Below are 13,082 nucleotides of genomic sequence, written 5' to 3'. Positions count from 1 at the left end.
GGAGGCGCCAAGACCACTGTGCTGCCACCTTGTGGCAGTGCAGGGACTGCAGCTGGGTCCTGGAGGTGGGACTTTTGGTGCCACCAGCCCCAGACCCACCGGCCCCCAGGCCCAACTCAGCCCGGCCCCAGTTCTTGTGACCAAGGCAGCGTGAGGTGGACGCGGTAGGCATCTAATTCCAGGAGCCACAGCAGGGACATGAGGACACGAGTCCAGCTTCCTGTGTTTCCACAGTTGACCTCCAGCCAGCTGCCCTCCCCGGGCCTAGGTTCCAGCAGCATTGAGAGCCTGCTCCCCCCGCACCCATGTTGTCGTGGAGGACAGGCGGTGAGGCATCCGCCCCTGCCCTGCATCCACACCTGGCCACTCGAGCCCACTGCCCAGTGTCCACAGGTCCCCGAGGCCTTCTCTGGCCCAGCAAAGGGGCCCCAAGATGCACGGAGCAGTGGAAAGCTCGGCGGGGACTGTGAGCCCCAGGGCGACCCTGGTGGCCAGCACCGTCCAGCCTGGCAGCCCCCCGCCCCGTCGGGGTCCAGGCCAGGCTGGCCTCCCAGCAATGGCTGGGGTCAGCGGGCTGGCACCTGACCCCGTGAGCCTGTCTGCTCTGGGTGCCCCTTCCTGGCACTCAGGCTTGGGGAGCTCGGGATAGCCTGTACATTCCTGTGCTGGACCCTGCCCCCTGCCCCCTCCGCTGCCCTGTCTGGGCAACAGTCTCCCTCCATGCCTGGAGAGGGACATCCGCACGGCCCTTGCCCACCCTCCCAGTGCTGCTGTGGGGCTGGGTCCAGCCTGAGGCCAGTGTGTCACGGGGGGTGTCAGGGACTCCCCTGGGGCCTCTGAGGAAGAGGGTCTGGGTTTTCGAAACTTGGAGGTTTCCAGGGCAGGGGGCAGGGGTCACAGAGGGGAGGGCAACAGCACTCCTGGGGGATTGGTCTCCCTTGGGCCTGCGCGCACACACACACGTGCGCACACACATGCACACAGTGCACTGCACACTTGCACACACGTGCACAGACACAGGAGCACCGCACACCGAGCTTGACTTGGTGTGATGGGAGAGTCCAGAGATTTGTAGAGAGAAGATGGAGCCTTCCCAGTCTGACGGCTCAGCTGGGTGGACCCGCGGGACTCCGGCCCTCTGTCCAGCCAAATGCACAGACGACCAGGCAGCTGGCCTGCCCGGCCCCAGGCCCATGTCTGCCCTCTGACCTGCTCCCGTCTTTTATGGACAAGCTTAAAAATCACACAGAGCCCACGAATTGCAAATGCTCCAAGTGTATTTCCGAAACCGACGGCCCTTTCCTGAGGCCCAGGGCCGAGGCAGGGGGGAGGTTCTGCCTCCCAGTGGCCGGCCGAGCAGTCAGTTGCTGCATCTGAGGGACCGCTGTGGATCAGGACCTTACGTGATGCTGAAGGCTGGGGCCAGCAGGCTAGACCCACAGCCAGAGGAGCCTCCCCCACCCCCTGCCCACATGGGCTGGTCCTGAGCCGGCGGCTGCAAGCCCGTCAGGGCCACTGTACACCCAGGGCCGCTGGACCTGGAGAGGGACGAAAGGGGTGGACCGTGCGTCCTAGGCTTGGGTCACCTGGACCAAGGCTCAGGTTCCACTGGCCTTGGAGGCTGAGACTGCAGCGAATACAGACGTTCTTGTGGGCCTGTCCCGGAGGGACAGGGCAGGGCTCCGGCCCCTCTACTGCAAAGGCCGGGAAGCCAGGGTGCCTCTGCTCTTGCGCCTGAGCCCTGCCTCCTGGCTGCGCTCGGCACCCTGCACCTCCCATGAGTGGCCGGGGCCCCCGTGGGAGTCACAACGCAGGCGCACGCAGCCGCACTCCTCCACCTCGGTGTAGCTGAAGGCCTGGCTGGAGCCGTCCTCACAGCGCAGGGTCACGTTCCGCAGAGAGACCCGCAGCTCGTGGCAGCAGCTGCACCTGTGCTCCATGGTGCGGGCCTCCAGGGAGTACCTGCGGGCAGGGGCCGCCTGAGCCAGAGGTCACGGGGGGCGTTTAACAGTGGCTCCTGCGTGCCAGTCACGGCAGCTGAGGGGCCCCGTGGCTCCTTCTGAGCCCCCAAAGGCTAGGGAGGGGCCCAGCAGCCTCTCAGCAACCACTTGACCAGCAGGTCACCAACGGGGACCCCGAGTCTGGGGTCTCAGTAAAGAGAAGAGTGTGAGTCCAGACAGGCCGCGAGCTGTGCTTGGCCTCCGGCCCAGCCCCCTGCTGGCCCCCAGCCCCCCATCCTGCCCCTGTCTGCCGGCCCCAGGCCCTGCCGTGCAGGAGCCCTCTGTGGGCGGGGGGGTGTTGCGGGTCTGCCCTGGGCAAGTCTGGGGCTCACGTACATGGAGGTGGTGTCCCCACAGTTGCCCCGGCAGTAGGTGAGGCGCACGGGCACCACGGAGCTGCAGCCTGGCTGCCGGAGGACATGAAGCTCGTGGTACACGGCGCAGGTCGACCCTGGGGAGGGACACGGGAGGCGGCGCAGAGGTCAGCCCTGGCCGGACGCCCCCCGCCCCACGCCGCCTCCTGTGTCCCCCTCCCCTGGCAGACACGCCCACTCACTGTTCGCGACTGGGGGTTGGGGGCAGAAGGGGCAGCAGCCGTCCTCGCTCAGCCGAGCCTTGTCCTGTGAGGACAGAGATGCCGCTGGCGAGGGCAAGGATGCAAGATGGTGGCGCCCACTCCCATGCAGGGCCCGATCCTCCCATGGCCACTGTCGACCCCCCTGGGCAGGGCGGGAAGGCTCCCAGGACTCACCGCAGGACAGCTGAGTGGGGGACACGCCTTCTTCGTGGTCACCACCACGAGCCCATCCTGGTACTTCTCACACTCGTGTGTCACGCAGCGGCTCCCGGGGTCTGACCAGGACTCGCCGGGCTGCAGGGAGACCCAGCCAGCAAGTGAGTGGCCCTCCCCAAGGCCCCCCTTCCAGCAGGGGAGGGTGCTGCATCCGTCTGTCTGTCAGCCCCCAGCCCACGGGCGTCCAGAGGCTCCCGCGGCCTCTGCTCTGCGCCCGCCTTGCACTGACGGCTCCCCAGGGGCCCCGGTGCACCAGGAAGCCATCCACCCAGCACCCCCGCTGTCGCTGTGCGCTCCCGGCGGCCACCCTGTGCAGGGGTGGGGCTGGCCCCCGCACTGGAGCCTGTGGCCGGCCCCGCCCGGAACTCACCCCAAGGCCCCGTGACCGTTACTCACGTAGAAGAGGTGAGCAGAGCTGTCGCTGGTGTTCATGACACAGGCCACCTGCACACACTCGCCACAGCACTGCCCTCTCTGTGTCTGGTACTCGAAGCCCTGGGAGGGGGCAGGATGTGTGGCCTGAGCCCCGGCTGGGCGCTGTGTAGGGGTGGGAGTGTGAAGTAGGGGGCACTCACCACGGGGCAATGGGTGCTGCAGATCTGGGTGTCACAGCTGATCACGAACGTATCCGACTGGGGGCCACCGGGCAACTCACACCAACACTTTTCGCACAGGTTCGAGGAGACTATGGCACCAGGCTGGGGGAGTCAAGGTGACAGTGTCTGCCCAGCCGGGCCTGGTGCCCCTGCCCTCCCGGACGTCCCCTCCAGGCCTGCCCCCGCCAGGCAGACTCTTCCCCTGAAGTGACCCTCAGTAGTGCCTCCTGGCTGGGGTCCCGGTCTTGGGGACAGAGCCCCAAGGCTGCTCCTCCAGGGAGGTCACATGCTTTGGAGGACCCGGCATGGAGAGAGCAAGGCTGGGGACCTTCTCAAGTTCAGGACAGGGGCCGTGGTCCCCGAAGAACCCACTGCTGCTCCAAAGGCCACCCAGGCCCGCAGGGATGCAGCCTCGGGGAGAAGCTGGCAGGACGGGGGGACTCCAGTCCCTGTGCACCAGGGGGCCTGACCTTCGGCTGGTTCTTACCTGGTACAAGGTGCCGTTGATGCTGCAGACGGTCCAGCCTGCGCGGGGGAGAAAGCAGACCTGCAGACCCGCCATCCCCTTGTCCCGCCAGCCTCCCGCGTAGCAGCTGCCCGCGCCACCACTACAGCATCCCAGCCCCAGGCTGGGGACAGCCTGGCTGCCGCTGAGCCAGGACACTCACTGCAGTTTTGGGTCGGGCAGCAAGCCCCTTCCTTATAGGCCAGGATGGAGCGCGAGCCTTCTGGGCAGTCCTCGGGCGGGGGGCAGTATGTGGTGTTGCAGACTGCAGCAGACGGAAGGGGGCGTCAGGGGTCCTGCCTCCCTCCCAAGCCTGAGTGTCGCCTCCCCCTGGGGTTCTCCAGGAGTACTGACTACCCAGTGGACAGGTGGTAGGCTCTCCAGGGGATGCCCACCACCACGGGGGACGAGGCTTCTGCTCGGCCCTGACCTCCATGGTACCCCTTACCCTTGAGCCTTCCTGCTGGGGGTCAGCAGCTGAAGCCACATAAAGGGAAGGTATGCCCACCACCCTCCTGGGGTGTGCCCCCAGGTACCAGCACCTCGGGACCCTTCAGGGACAAAGCTGGCCAGCCCTGAGCCTGTGCATGTGCGCCCCCACCCGGCCTGGGGCTCACCGCAAGTGTACTGGGGACAGCACTGGCCGGTCTGCAGGGCCGCAGGCACTGGCACGAAGCCGGGCTCGGGGCAGGCGGGGGGCGGGGCACAGGGCCGAGTCTGGCAGCTCAGAGTCCAGGTGCCGCCCTTGCAGGTGCAGTCCTGACAGTCCACGCTGACAGTGTGGCCAGGCTGTCAGGGGAAGGACATGGGACCCCCGGGCCGTTGGTCGCCTGCCTGTCCCATGGCACAGTGGGAGGCGGCCCACGGCTGACGGCCTGCAAGGGGTCTTCCAAAGTGTGGGCGGGGCTGAGGGCTGCTGGGGCTCTGGGAGGCCCATGGGGGCCAGGAGGCAGGGTGGGAGGGAGTTGTGCGGGCGACCGGCCACCCTCCCCACCGTCCCCACCTTCACTGCGTGGGAGCCAGGCGGGAGGGGGTCTCCAGGGAGGGCGGGACGCGGCCAGCCTTGGGGCCAGCACCCACCCTCCTCCAGGGCCGTGCAAGGAGGCCTCCTGAGTCTTTGCTCAGGAAACCCTGGCCCCTCCCTTCCCCTCCTCTGGGTCCCCCAAGGGTGCCACACTCACCTCCACAGGCTCCCCGTGGGGCCCCAGGCAACCTGGAGGGAAAGAGAGGACGTCATCGCTGGGCCTCCATGGCCCCCAGCCCGTCACGGGAAGACCCGGTGTCGGGGGCTGGGGGAAGCCTAGGCTGTGGTGGAAAGCCCTGGGGCCTGGCTGAGAAGCGCAGAGCCCTTGGGGCCAGGGCGTGGCAGCCCCCGAGCGCAGCCCCGGTGACGTACTGCTGCAGCTGGCTGGCACGCAGACCTCCGCGCTCGAGCTGAACAACTTCATGTCCTCGGGGCAGAAGCAGCCTTCCGTCATGGGAACGGGAACGGCTTCCGGGAGGGCCCTGTGGGGAGCGGAGGGGGAGCGGGGCCGTGACCTCCAGGGTGGGGAGAGGCGGCCTGGGGACAGGGGCGGGGTGGGGGTGTCCCAGAGGGAGAGGGCAGGTGCTTACAGGGCACTGGCACTGTCGTTCGTGTAGCAGTAGGAAGGAATGGACGGGCCGCAGGGCTGGTACACCTTGTCAGCAGGGCAGGTGAAAGCTGTGCGAAGGGCGAGGCCACACCTGAGGCCGGAGGGCACGAGCAGCGAGCCCTGGCCTGGGCCCCGCTGGCTGGAGCTCTTGGCCCAGGCACCTGCTGTGTGCCCTGCACCGCCCAGCCTGTCCGAGCCCTGGACCCCTGCACCCTGGGCCCAGGGGCTCTGACCTGGATGGCCCCTCTTGTCCCTCCAGGAAACAAATGCACTCCATCCTGGGCTCAGCCCTCCTCCTCCCGGAAGCCCATACTGACCACCCAAGCCCACTCATGGATTGCCCAGTGTGTCTGTCCCCTCGAACATGCTGATTGCCACTGCCCAGCGGGACGGGACACTCTGGGGCTGGGGGTGGGGGGGCACTCACGGCATGTGTGGTTGGTCAGGCCCCTCCAGTCGATGCACACACTGAGGGACGCGCAGAGGGTGGCGTACAGCTCCAGGCTGGAGCACGGCATGTGCACCCTGGGCATGTGGCACTGGTCAAAGGTGCAGCTTTGGTAGTATGGCCACGGGGGGATCACCAAGTGACACGGCTTGAAGACCCTGCAGCACAGAGACACACGGGTCATGGGGCAGCTCCATGGTGGGGTTGCCAGGCTGTAGGCTGTCCCTAACGAAGGGTCCCGAGGGAGAGGCGTCACTGGGCCGACCTGTGTGCCAAGGGACCCCAGCCTCTGGGGCCATCTGTGTGCGGTGGGGAGGGTGTCTGGCTGCAACACAGCTTTTCTTTCTGCACATTCTCCGCTGGGCTCCCCCCATGCCCTGCACGCCTGCGTGCTGCCGCCGGCTGACGGCTTATGCCCGGAGCCACCATGAGCTGCCTCAGAGCCTCAGAGGCCGACCCGCCATGATCCCCACTGGGCTCTGCGCCTGGCGTTCCAGCAGCTGTGACCCCCTCTCCCTCGGAGCCCCCTGCAGGCCCACCCACTTCTTCCCATCTCCCAGGCAGCGTGGGATTAGCAGGGCTACTCGACACCCCCCACACCCCAGCCCTGCCAGGGAATCTCACTTGCTCAGAATTAGCTGGCAGATTGGCGAAGGTGGACACGAGGTGGGCGTTTTCTTGGGCTCAACTGTGGTGGGCGTCAGGGGAGGCCTGGGGCAGGATGGCTGGCCGGGGTATGTCACATTCCAGTGGCCGGGCATGTCGGAGCAGGAGGGTACCACCGCTCCTCCGGGCAAGCGGCACTCGTCCTTCTGGTCATTGGTACAGGTGCCTGGGGCGTGGAAGCAGCGGTCAGTCAGCTGGGGAAAGCAGAGGCACCCTCAGCCTCCCTTGGAGCGTTGGGGGCCGGGCCCCGGCGTCTCCACGCCACGCTCAGTGGGTTGCTGTGGGACCCTCGGTGGGTTGTGGAGCTTCCCTGACCTCCTTGTGCTTTCTTTTGCCTCCAAGACACTGGGGCAGTTCCCAAAGAGGCCTCAGGTATGGGCCAGGCCCCTGGGCCGTGTGGCCGCACATTCTTGGTGCAGCTGGAAAGCAGAATCACCTGAAGGCCCCGCGCCACATGGGCAGTCTCACCCCCAGCCAAGAATGCAGTTCCTGGAGGGACACACCCGAGGCCGACACTTCTCACACCAGACACTCCCAGCCAGAGAAAGGGCCCAGAGTCCGGAGGGCCAGAGCGGGGCTGGGGCCGGGCGCTCACCGCACTGCCCCTCCGTGTTGTTGGCGAATTTGCTGAAAGGCAGCTCCACGGAGAAAATGAGGCCGCTGAACATGACCTGGACACCGAGGGCGGGGATGGTCACGTACATCTTGGTGCCGATTTGGGAGACGACGATGCCATCTTTCTGGAAGCCGGGTCTGACCACCTCACCGTTGAAGGTGATCTAGACGGTGACCCAGCGAGGGAAAGAGAACCGGGTGGCGATCAGCCAGTGCCTGGCGCCCCCAGTCCGCCCGGCAAAAATGGGAGCTGCCCGGAGGGCATCCCCACCTCATTGGTCATCACCCCTCCGACAGGCTTGAGGGTCAGCACGACACGGCCCTTCTGGTACTCGACGATGATGGACTGTCGGCAGGGCAGCCCATCCTCAGCGTCACACAAGTAGCTCTCGATCAGCACCCGGAAGTGTCCGAACACGGGCACGATCTGCTGCACCAGCACATACGTGCAGTTGTCCAGAAAAGTGTAGTATGTGCCATCGAAAGTGACGTAGTGGGGTTCGCCCCAGCGGCTACACACGCCTGCGGGAGGACGAGCCGCCTTACCTGGCCGCACTACGGGCCTCCTCCCACCGCCCCAGGGCTCCCGCAGGGGCAGGTGTGTCCCGCACCAAGGCGAGCAGGCGACTGCCCTGTTGTCGGGACCCACACGCCAACAGAGCACAGAACTCTGTCCAGTAGGTGCCCGAAGCGGCCAAGAGGTGGGACCAGACTCCGGATGCCCCCTTGCGCCTGCGTGGCCCGGCTGCTCTGGGCTTGGGCAGAGTTCCGCCGGGCACCTGGGCAGGAGGCTGGGCGCCACCACCGCTGCCCTGACCTTGGGAAGTCCGTCCTGGGTCCCACCGATTCCGTCCCGCTTCTCTGCCATGGCCGCCACCCCGGCCCCGCCCACTCACATGGGCACTCGTAGTGTGGGCAGCAGTCCTCCTGGCTGGTCACCATCACGGCGGAGTAGCCGTTGGTGCAGGTGGGCTTCTGCGCCTTTGGACACTGGCGCGGCCTCACGGTGATGACCCCGTTGCCCTCACAAGTGGCCTCAGAGCAGTTGGGCATGGCCCAGGTTTCGCCTTTCTGCGGAAGCAAAGACTGCTGCAGGGCCTTGCCCTGACCCGGCGCCCACCCCTCGTGGCTCAGAGCTCGCCTGGGTCTCCGGGGAGAGAAGAGCCACCGGGATTGGGACCAACACTTACACCAGGCCTCTCCTCCCCCAGACCCCACCGAGCGCCCGGCTGACTGGGAGGGGTCCCGGGTGTTGAAGGTTGCCCCCTTCCCCCTCTGCCCGTTTCCACCCTGTTCCCCACCCACCTTTTCCACTCCTTGGCCGTTTGACCCTGTCCGGAGCATCAGTCACCTGCTCTAGCCCCCTTTATAGGCAACGGAGTCTCAACCTCGGGCCCCACGCTCCTGGCACCCCCTTCCAGAAGTTCAGGAGGACCAGAAATGGCCTCTTGCCATGGTCAGCCTACATCAGCCAAGGGGTCACCAACCTTCATGCACACTTGATGCAACAGCCTACTTTGAATGATGCTGAAGGTCCCTGCCCCGACCCCCCTGAGCCCCCGAGAAGGGCAGCAAAGGTGAGGTTACCGTCCTTGGGGGGACGACGTTTGGGCATCCGCCCTGAGTAACAGTCACAGAGGCGGAAGAGGAGGACACTGGCATGGAGGTGGCCGGGGCAGGAGGGGGCGTGCTGGTGGGACACGTGTGGTCGGTCCGCCTGACCACGTGGCAGTCCAGGCTGCAAACGGCATAATAGCAGTGTCCGGAGAGGTCTGTCTGTTGGTAAATGATGGATCCTGCAAGAAAAGGAACAGGAGGGCACTAGGAGAGCCAAGAAGCGATCACCAGGAGGGAGTCTAACCAGGCTGGTGGTCCACCTGGGTGCTGGTCTGGCAGGTGGCCTTCCTTCCCAGATGTAGATGGCATATCCTCAGAGACGGCTTACTGCCTTCCTACACACAAGACCTAGTCCTTTCGCAAACACAAGGCACCCCTCCCTCCCCTTAACACCGTAGTTTTGTGAACAGGACAACAGTGACCAGGGTCAGCACACACCCCACACCCAGGTAGAGTACACATACCTGCGGGGTAGAACCTGTCGGCCACACTGCAGTAGCACGTGGAGGTGGAGGGCGCTGCGGAGCTGGGGGAGGTCACCAGGGAAACCGTGGGGGTGGTGGACTTGGGAGATTGTGAGGACTGGGGACTTGAAGTCACAAAGGGAGTCACAGAGTTGACAGGGCAGCCTTTCTGGGGCTCACAGCACAGCACACGCACCTCGTAGTTGAGGCACATCCTGAACTTGCCCTTCTGGTCCCGGTTCCGACACACCAGGCCCACTTCCAGGCTGCACTGCACCACCTGGCCCAGCGTCTGGATGCTGACGTCTGGGTGGTTCTCGGCTCGGCACTCCAGGGCGCTGATGTATTCGGGTCTGTGGCAGATCTTCTCTCCTCTTCTGACGATGTTGCTGTAGGTTTCAAAGTCTCCTCCTTGGGGCTCAGGAGATGGGAAGTCCGCATCAAACCACTTGGTCCACAGGCACTGTGGCTGGCAGGAGGTGGTCCTGGGTTGGGAGTGGGTTGTTTCAGGTATAGTGATGAAAGTTGTGCTGGTTCTAGGAGCTGTGGTTGGGCCTGTTGTCTCCACAGTGGTGGTCCTAGTTCTAGGAGCTGTGGTTGGGCTGGTTGTCTCCACAGTGATGGTCCTAGTTCTAGGAGCTGTGGTTGGGCTGGTTGTCTCCACAGTGGTGGTCCTAGTTGTAGGAGCTGTGGTTGGGCCGGTTGTCTCCACAGTGGTGGTCCTAGTTGTAGGAGCTGTGGTTGGGCTGGTTGTCTCCACAGTGGTGGTCCTAGTTCTAGGAGCTGTGGTTGGGCCGGTTGTCTCCACAGTGGTGGTCCTAGTTCTAGGAGCTGTGGTTGGGCTGGTTGTCTCCACAGTGATGGTACTGGTTCTAGGAGCTGTGGTTGGGCCGGTTGTCTCCACAGTGGTGGTCCTAGTTCTAGGAGCTGTGGTTGGGCTGGGTGTCTCCACAGTGGTGGTCCTAGTTCTAGGAGCTCTGGTTGGGCCGGTTGTCTCCACAGTGGTGGTCCTAGTTCTAGGAGCTGTGGTTGGGCTGGTTGTCTCCACAGTGGTGGTCCTAGTTGTAGGAGCTGTGGTTGGGCTGCTTGTCTCCACAGTGGTGGTCCTAGTTCTAGGAGCTCTGGTTGGGCCGGTTGTCTCCACAGTGGTGGTACTGGTTCTAGGAGCTGTGGTTGGGCTGGTTGTCTCCACAGTGGTGGTCCTGGTTCTAGGAGCTGTGGTTGGGCCGGTTGTCTCCACAGTGGTGGTCCTAGTTCTAGGAGCTGTGGTTGGGCCGGTTGTCTCCACAGTGGTGGTCCTGGTTCTAGGAGCTGTGGTTGGGCCGGTTGTCTCCACAGTGGTGGTCCTAGTTGTAGGAGCTCTGGTTGGGCCGGTTGTCTCCACAGTGGTGGTCCTAGTTGTAGGAGCTGTGGTTGGGCCGGTTGTCTCCACAGTGGTGGTCCTCGTTCTAGGAGCTCTGGTTGGGCCGGTTGTCTCCACAGTGGTGGTCCTAGTTGTAGGAGCTGTGGTTGGGCTGGTTGTCTCCACAGTGGTGGTCCTAGTTCTAGGAGCTGTGGTTGGGCTGGTTGTCTCCACAGTGGTGGTCCTAGTTGTAGGAGCTGTGGTGGGGCCGGTTGTCTCCACAGTGGTGGTCCTCGTTGTAGGAGCTCTGGTTGGGCCGGTTGTCTCCACAGTGGTGGTCCTAGTTGTAGGAGCTGTGGTTGGGCCGGTTGTCTCCACAGTGGTGGTCCTAGTTGTAGGAGCTGTGGTTGGGCTGGTTGTCTCCACAGTGATGGTACTGGTTCTAGGAGCTGTGGTTGGGCCGGTTGTCTCCACAGTGGTGGTCCTAGTTGTAGGAGCTGTGGTTGGGCTGGTTGTCTCCACAGTGGTGGTCCTAGTTGTAGGAGCTGTGGTTGGGCCGGTTGTCTCCACAGTGGTGGTCCTAGTTGTAGGAGCTCTGGTTGGGCTGCTTGTCTCCACAGTGGTGGTCCTAGTTGGAGGAGCTGTGGTTGGGCTGGTTGTCTCCACAGTGGTGGTCCTAGTTGTAGGAGCTGTGGTTGGGCTGGTTGTCTCCACAGTGGTGGTCCTAGTTCTAGGAGCTGTGGTTGGGCTGGGTGTCTCCACAGTGGTGGTCCTAGTTGTAGGAGCTGTGGTTGGGCTGGTTGTCTCCACAGTGGTGGTCCTGGTTGTAGGAGCTGTGGTTGGGCCCGTTGTCTCCACAGTGGTGGTCCTAGTTCTAGGAGCTCTGGTTGGGCCGGTTGTCTCCACAGTGATGGTACTGGTTCTAGGAGCTGTGGTTGGGCTGGTTGTCTCCACAGTGGTGGTCCTAGTTCTAGGAGCTCTGGTTGGGCCGGTTGTCTCCACAGTGGTCGTGCTTGTTCTAGGAGCTGTGGTTGGGCTGGTTGTCTCCACAGTGGTGGTCCTGGTTGTAGGAGCTGTGGTTGGGCTGGTTGTCTCCACAGTGGTGGTCCTAGTTGTAGGAGCTGTGGTTGGGCTGGTTGTCTCCACAGTGGTGGTCCTAGTTGTAGGAGCTCTGGTTGGGCTGCTTGTCTCCACAGTGGTGGTCCTAGTTCTAGGAGCTGTGGTTGGGCTGGTTGTCTCCACAGTGGTGGTCCTAGTTCTAGGAGCTGTGGTTGGGCTGGTTGTCTCCACAGTGGTGGTCCTAGTTGTAGGAGCTGTGGTTGGGCTGGTTGTCTCCACAGTGGTGGTCCTAGTTGTAGGAGCTGTGGTTGGGCTGGTTGTCTCCACAGTGGTGGTCCTAGTTGTAGGAGCTGTGGTTGGGCTGGTTGTCTCCACAGTGGTGGTCCTGGTTCTAGGAGCTATGGTTGGGCCGGTTGTCTCCACAGTGGTGGTCCTAGTTCTAGGAGCTGTGGTTGGGCTGGTTGTCTCCACAGTGATGGTCCTCGTTGTAGGAGCTGTGGTTGGGCCGGTTGTCCCCACAGTGGTGGTCCTAGTTGTAGGAGCTGTGGTTGGGCTGGTTGTCTCCACAGTGGTGGTCCTAGTTCTAGGAGCTGTGGTTGGGCTGGGTGTCTCCACAGTGGTGGTCCTAGTTGTAGGAGCTGTGGTTGGGCTGGTTGTCTCCACAGTGGTGGTCCTAGTTGTAGGAGCTCTGGTTGGGCCGGTTGTCTCCACAGTGGTGGTACTGGTTCTAGGAGCTGTGGTTGGGCTGGTTGTCTCCACAGTGGTGGTCCTAGTTGCAGGAGGTGTGGTTGGGCTGGTTGTCTCCACAGTGGTGGTCCTAGTTCTAGGAGCTGTGGTTGGGCTGGGTGTCTCCACAGTGGTGGTCCTAGTTGTAGGAGCTGTGGTTGGGCTGGTTGTCTCCACAGTGGTGGTCCTAGTTGTAGGAGCTCTGGTTGGGCCGGTTGTCTCCACAGTGGTGGTACTGGTTCTAGGAGCTGTGGTTGGGCTGGTTGTCTCCACAGTGGTGGTCCTAGTTGTAGGAGCTGTGGTTGGGCTGGTTGTCTCCACAGTGGTGGTCCTGGTTCTAGGAGCTCTGGTTGGGCTGGTTGTCTCCACAGTGGTGGTCCTCGTTCTAGGAGCTGTGGTTGGGCTGGTTGTCTCCACAGTGGTCCTCGTTCTAGGAGCTGTGGTTGGGCTGGTTGTCTCCACAGTGGTGGTCCTGGTTCTAGGAGCTCTGGTTGGGCTGGTTGTCTCCACAGTGGTGGTCCTGGTTCTAGGAGCTGTGGTTGGGCTGGTTGTCTCCACAGTGGTGGTCCTAGTTCTAGGAGCTGTGGTTGGGCTGGTTGTCTCCACAGTGGTGGTCC

General features: G+C 63.7%; 1 protein-coding gene across 1 annotated transcript in view; it reads right to left on the bottom strand.

The window, feature by feature from the left end:
• Positions 1-1,259: 1,259 nt before the first annotated feature.
• Positions 1,260-13,082, bottom strand: part of MUC5AC (mucin 5AC, oligomeric mucus/gel-forming) — a gene marked incomplete at its 5' end in the record, with an annotated part of 29,224 nt that continues 17,401 nt past the window's right edge. Inside the window, 19 exons of the mRNA XM_082628130.1 lie at positions 1,260-1,962; positions 2,337-2,451; positions 2,557-2,620; positions 2,752-2,871; positions 3,190-3,288; positions 3,369-3,491; positions 3,877-3,914; positions 4,058-4,159; positions 4,512-4,683; positions 5,076-5,107; positions 5,291-5,400; positions 5,509-5,596; positions 5,956-6,134; positions 6,601-6,808; positions 7,238-7,421; positions 7,529-7,779; positions 8,154-8,328; positions 8,845-9,053; positions 9,339-10,121. Coding sequence (XP_082484256.1) covers positions 1,692-1,962; positions 2,337-2,451; positions 2,557-2,620; positions 2,752-2,871; positions 3,190-3,288; positions 3,369-3,491; positions 3,877-3,914; positions 4,058-4,159; positions 4,512-4,683; positions 5,076-5,107; positions 5,291-5,400; positions 5,509-5,596; positions 5,956-6,134; positions 6,601-6,808; positions 7,238-7,421; positions 7,529-7,779; positions 8,154-8,328; positions 8,845-9,053; positions 9,339-10,121 — 3,323 coding nt within the window. The 3' untranslated portion in view covers positions 1,260-1,691. The remainder of the gene's footprint in view (positions 1,963-2,336; positions 2,452-2,556; positions 2,621-2,751; positions 2,872-3,189; positions 3,289-3,368; positions 3,492-3,876; positions 3,915-4,057; positions 4,160-4,511; positions 4,684-5,075; positions 5,108-5,290; positions 5,401-5,508; positions 5,597-5,955; positions 6,135-6,600; positions 6,809-7,237; positions 7,422-7,528; positions 7,780-8,153; positions 8,329-8,844; positions 9,054-9,338; positions 10,122-13,082) is intronic.

The sequence above is a fragment of the Mesoplodon mirus genome (genome assembly GCF_964341445.2).
Source record: "Mesoplodon mirus genome assembly, chromosome: 7".
In the NCBI taxonomy this organism is placed as follows: domain Eukaryota; kingdom Metazoa; phylum Chordata; class Mammalia; order Artiodactyla; family Ziphiidae; genus Mesoplodon; species Mesoplodon mirus.
Note: the sequence above shows the minus strand (reverse complement) of the source record. Positions and strands in the feature narration are given on the sequence as shown.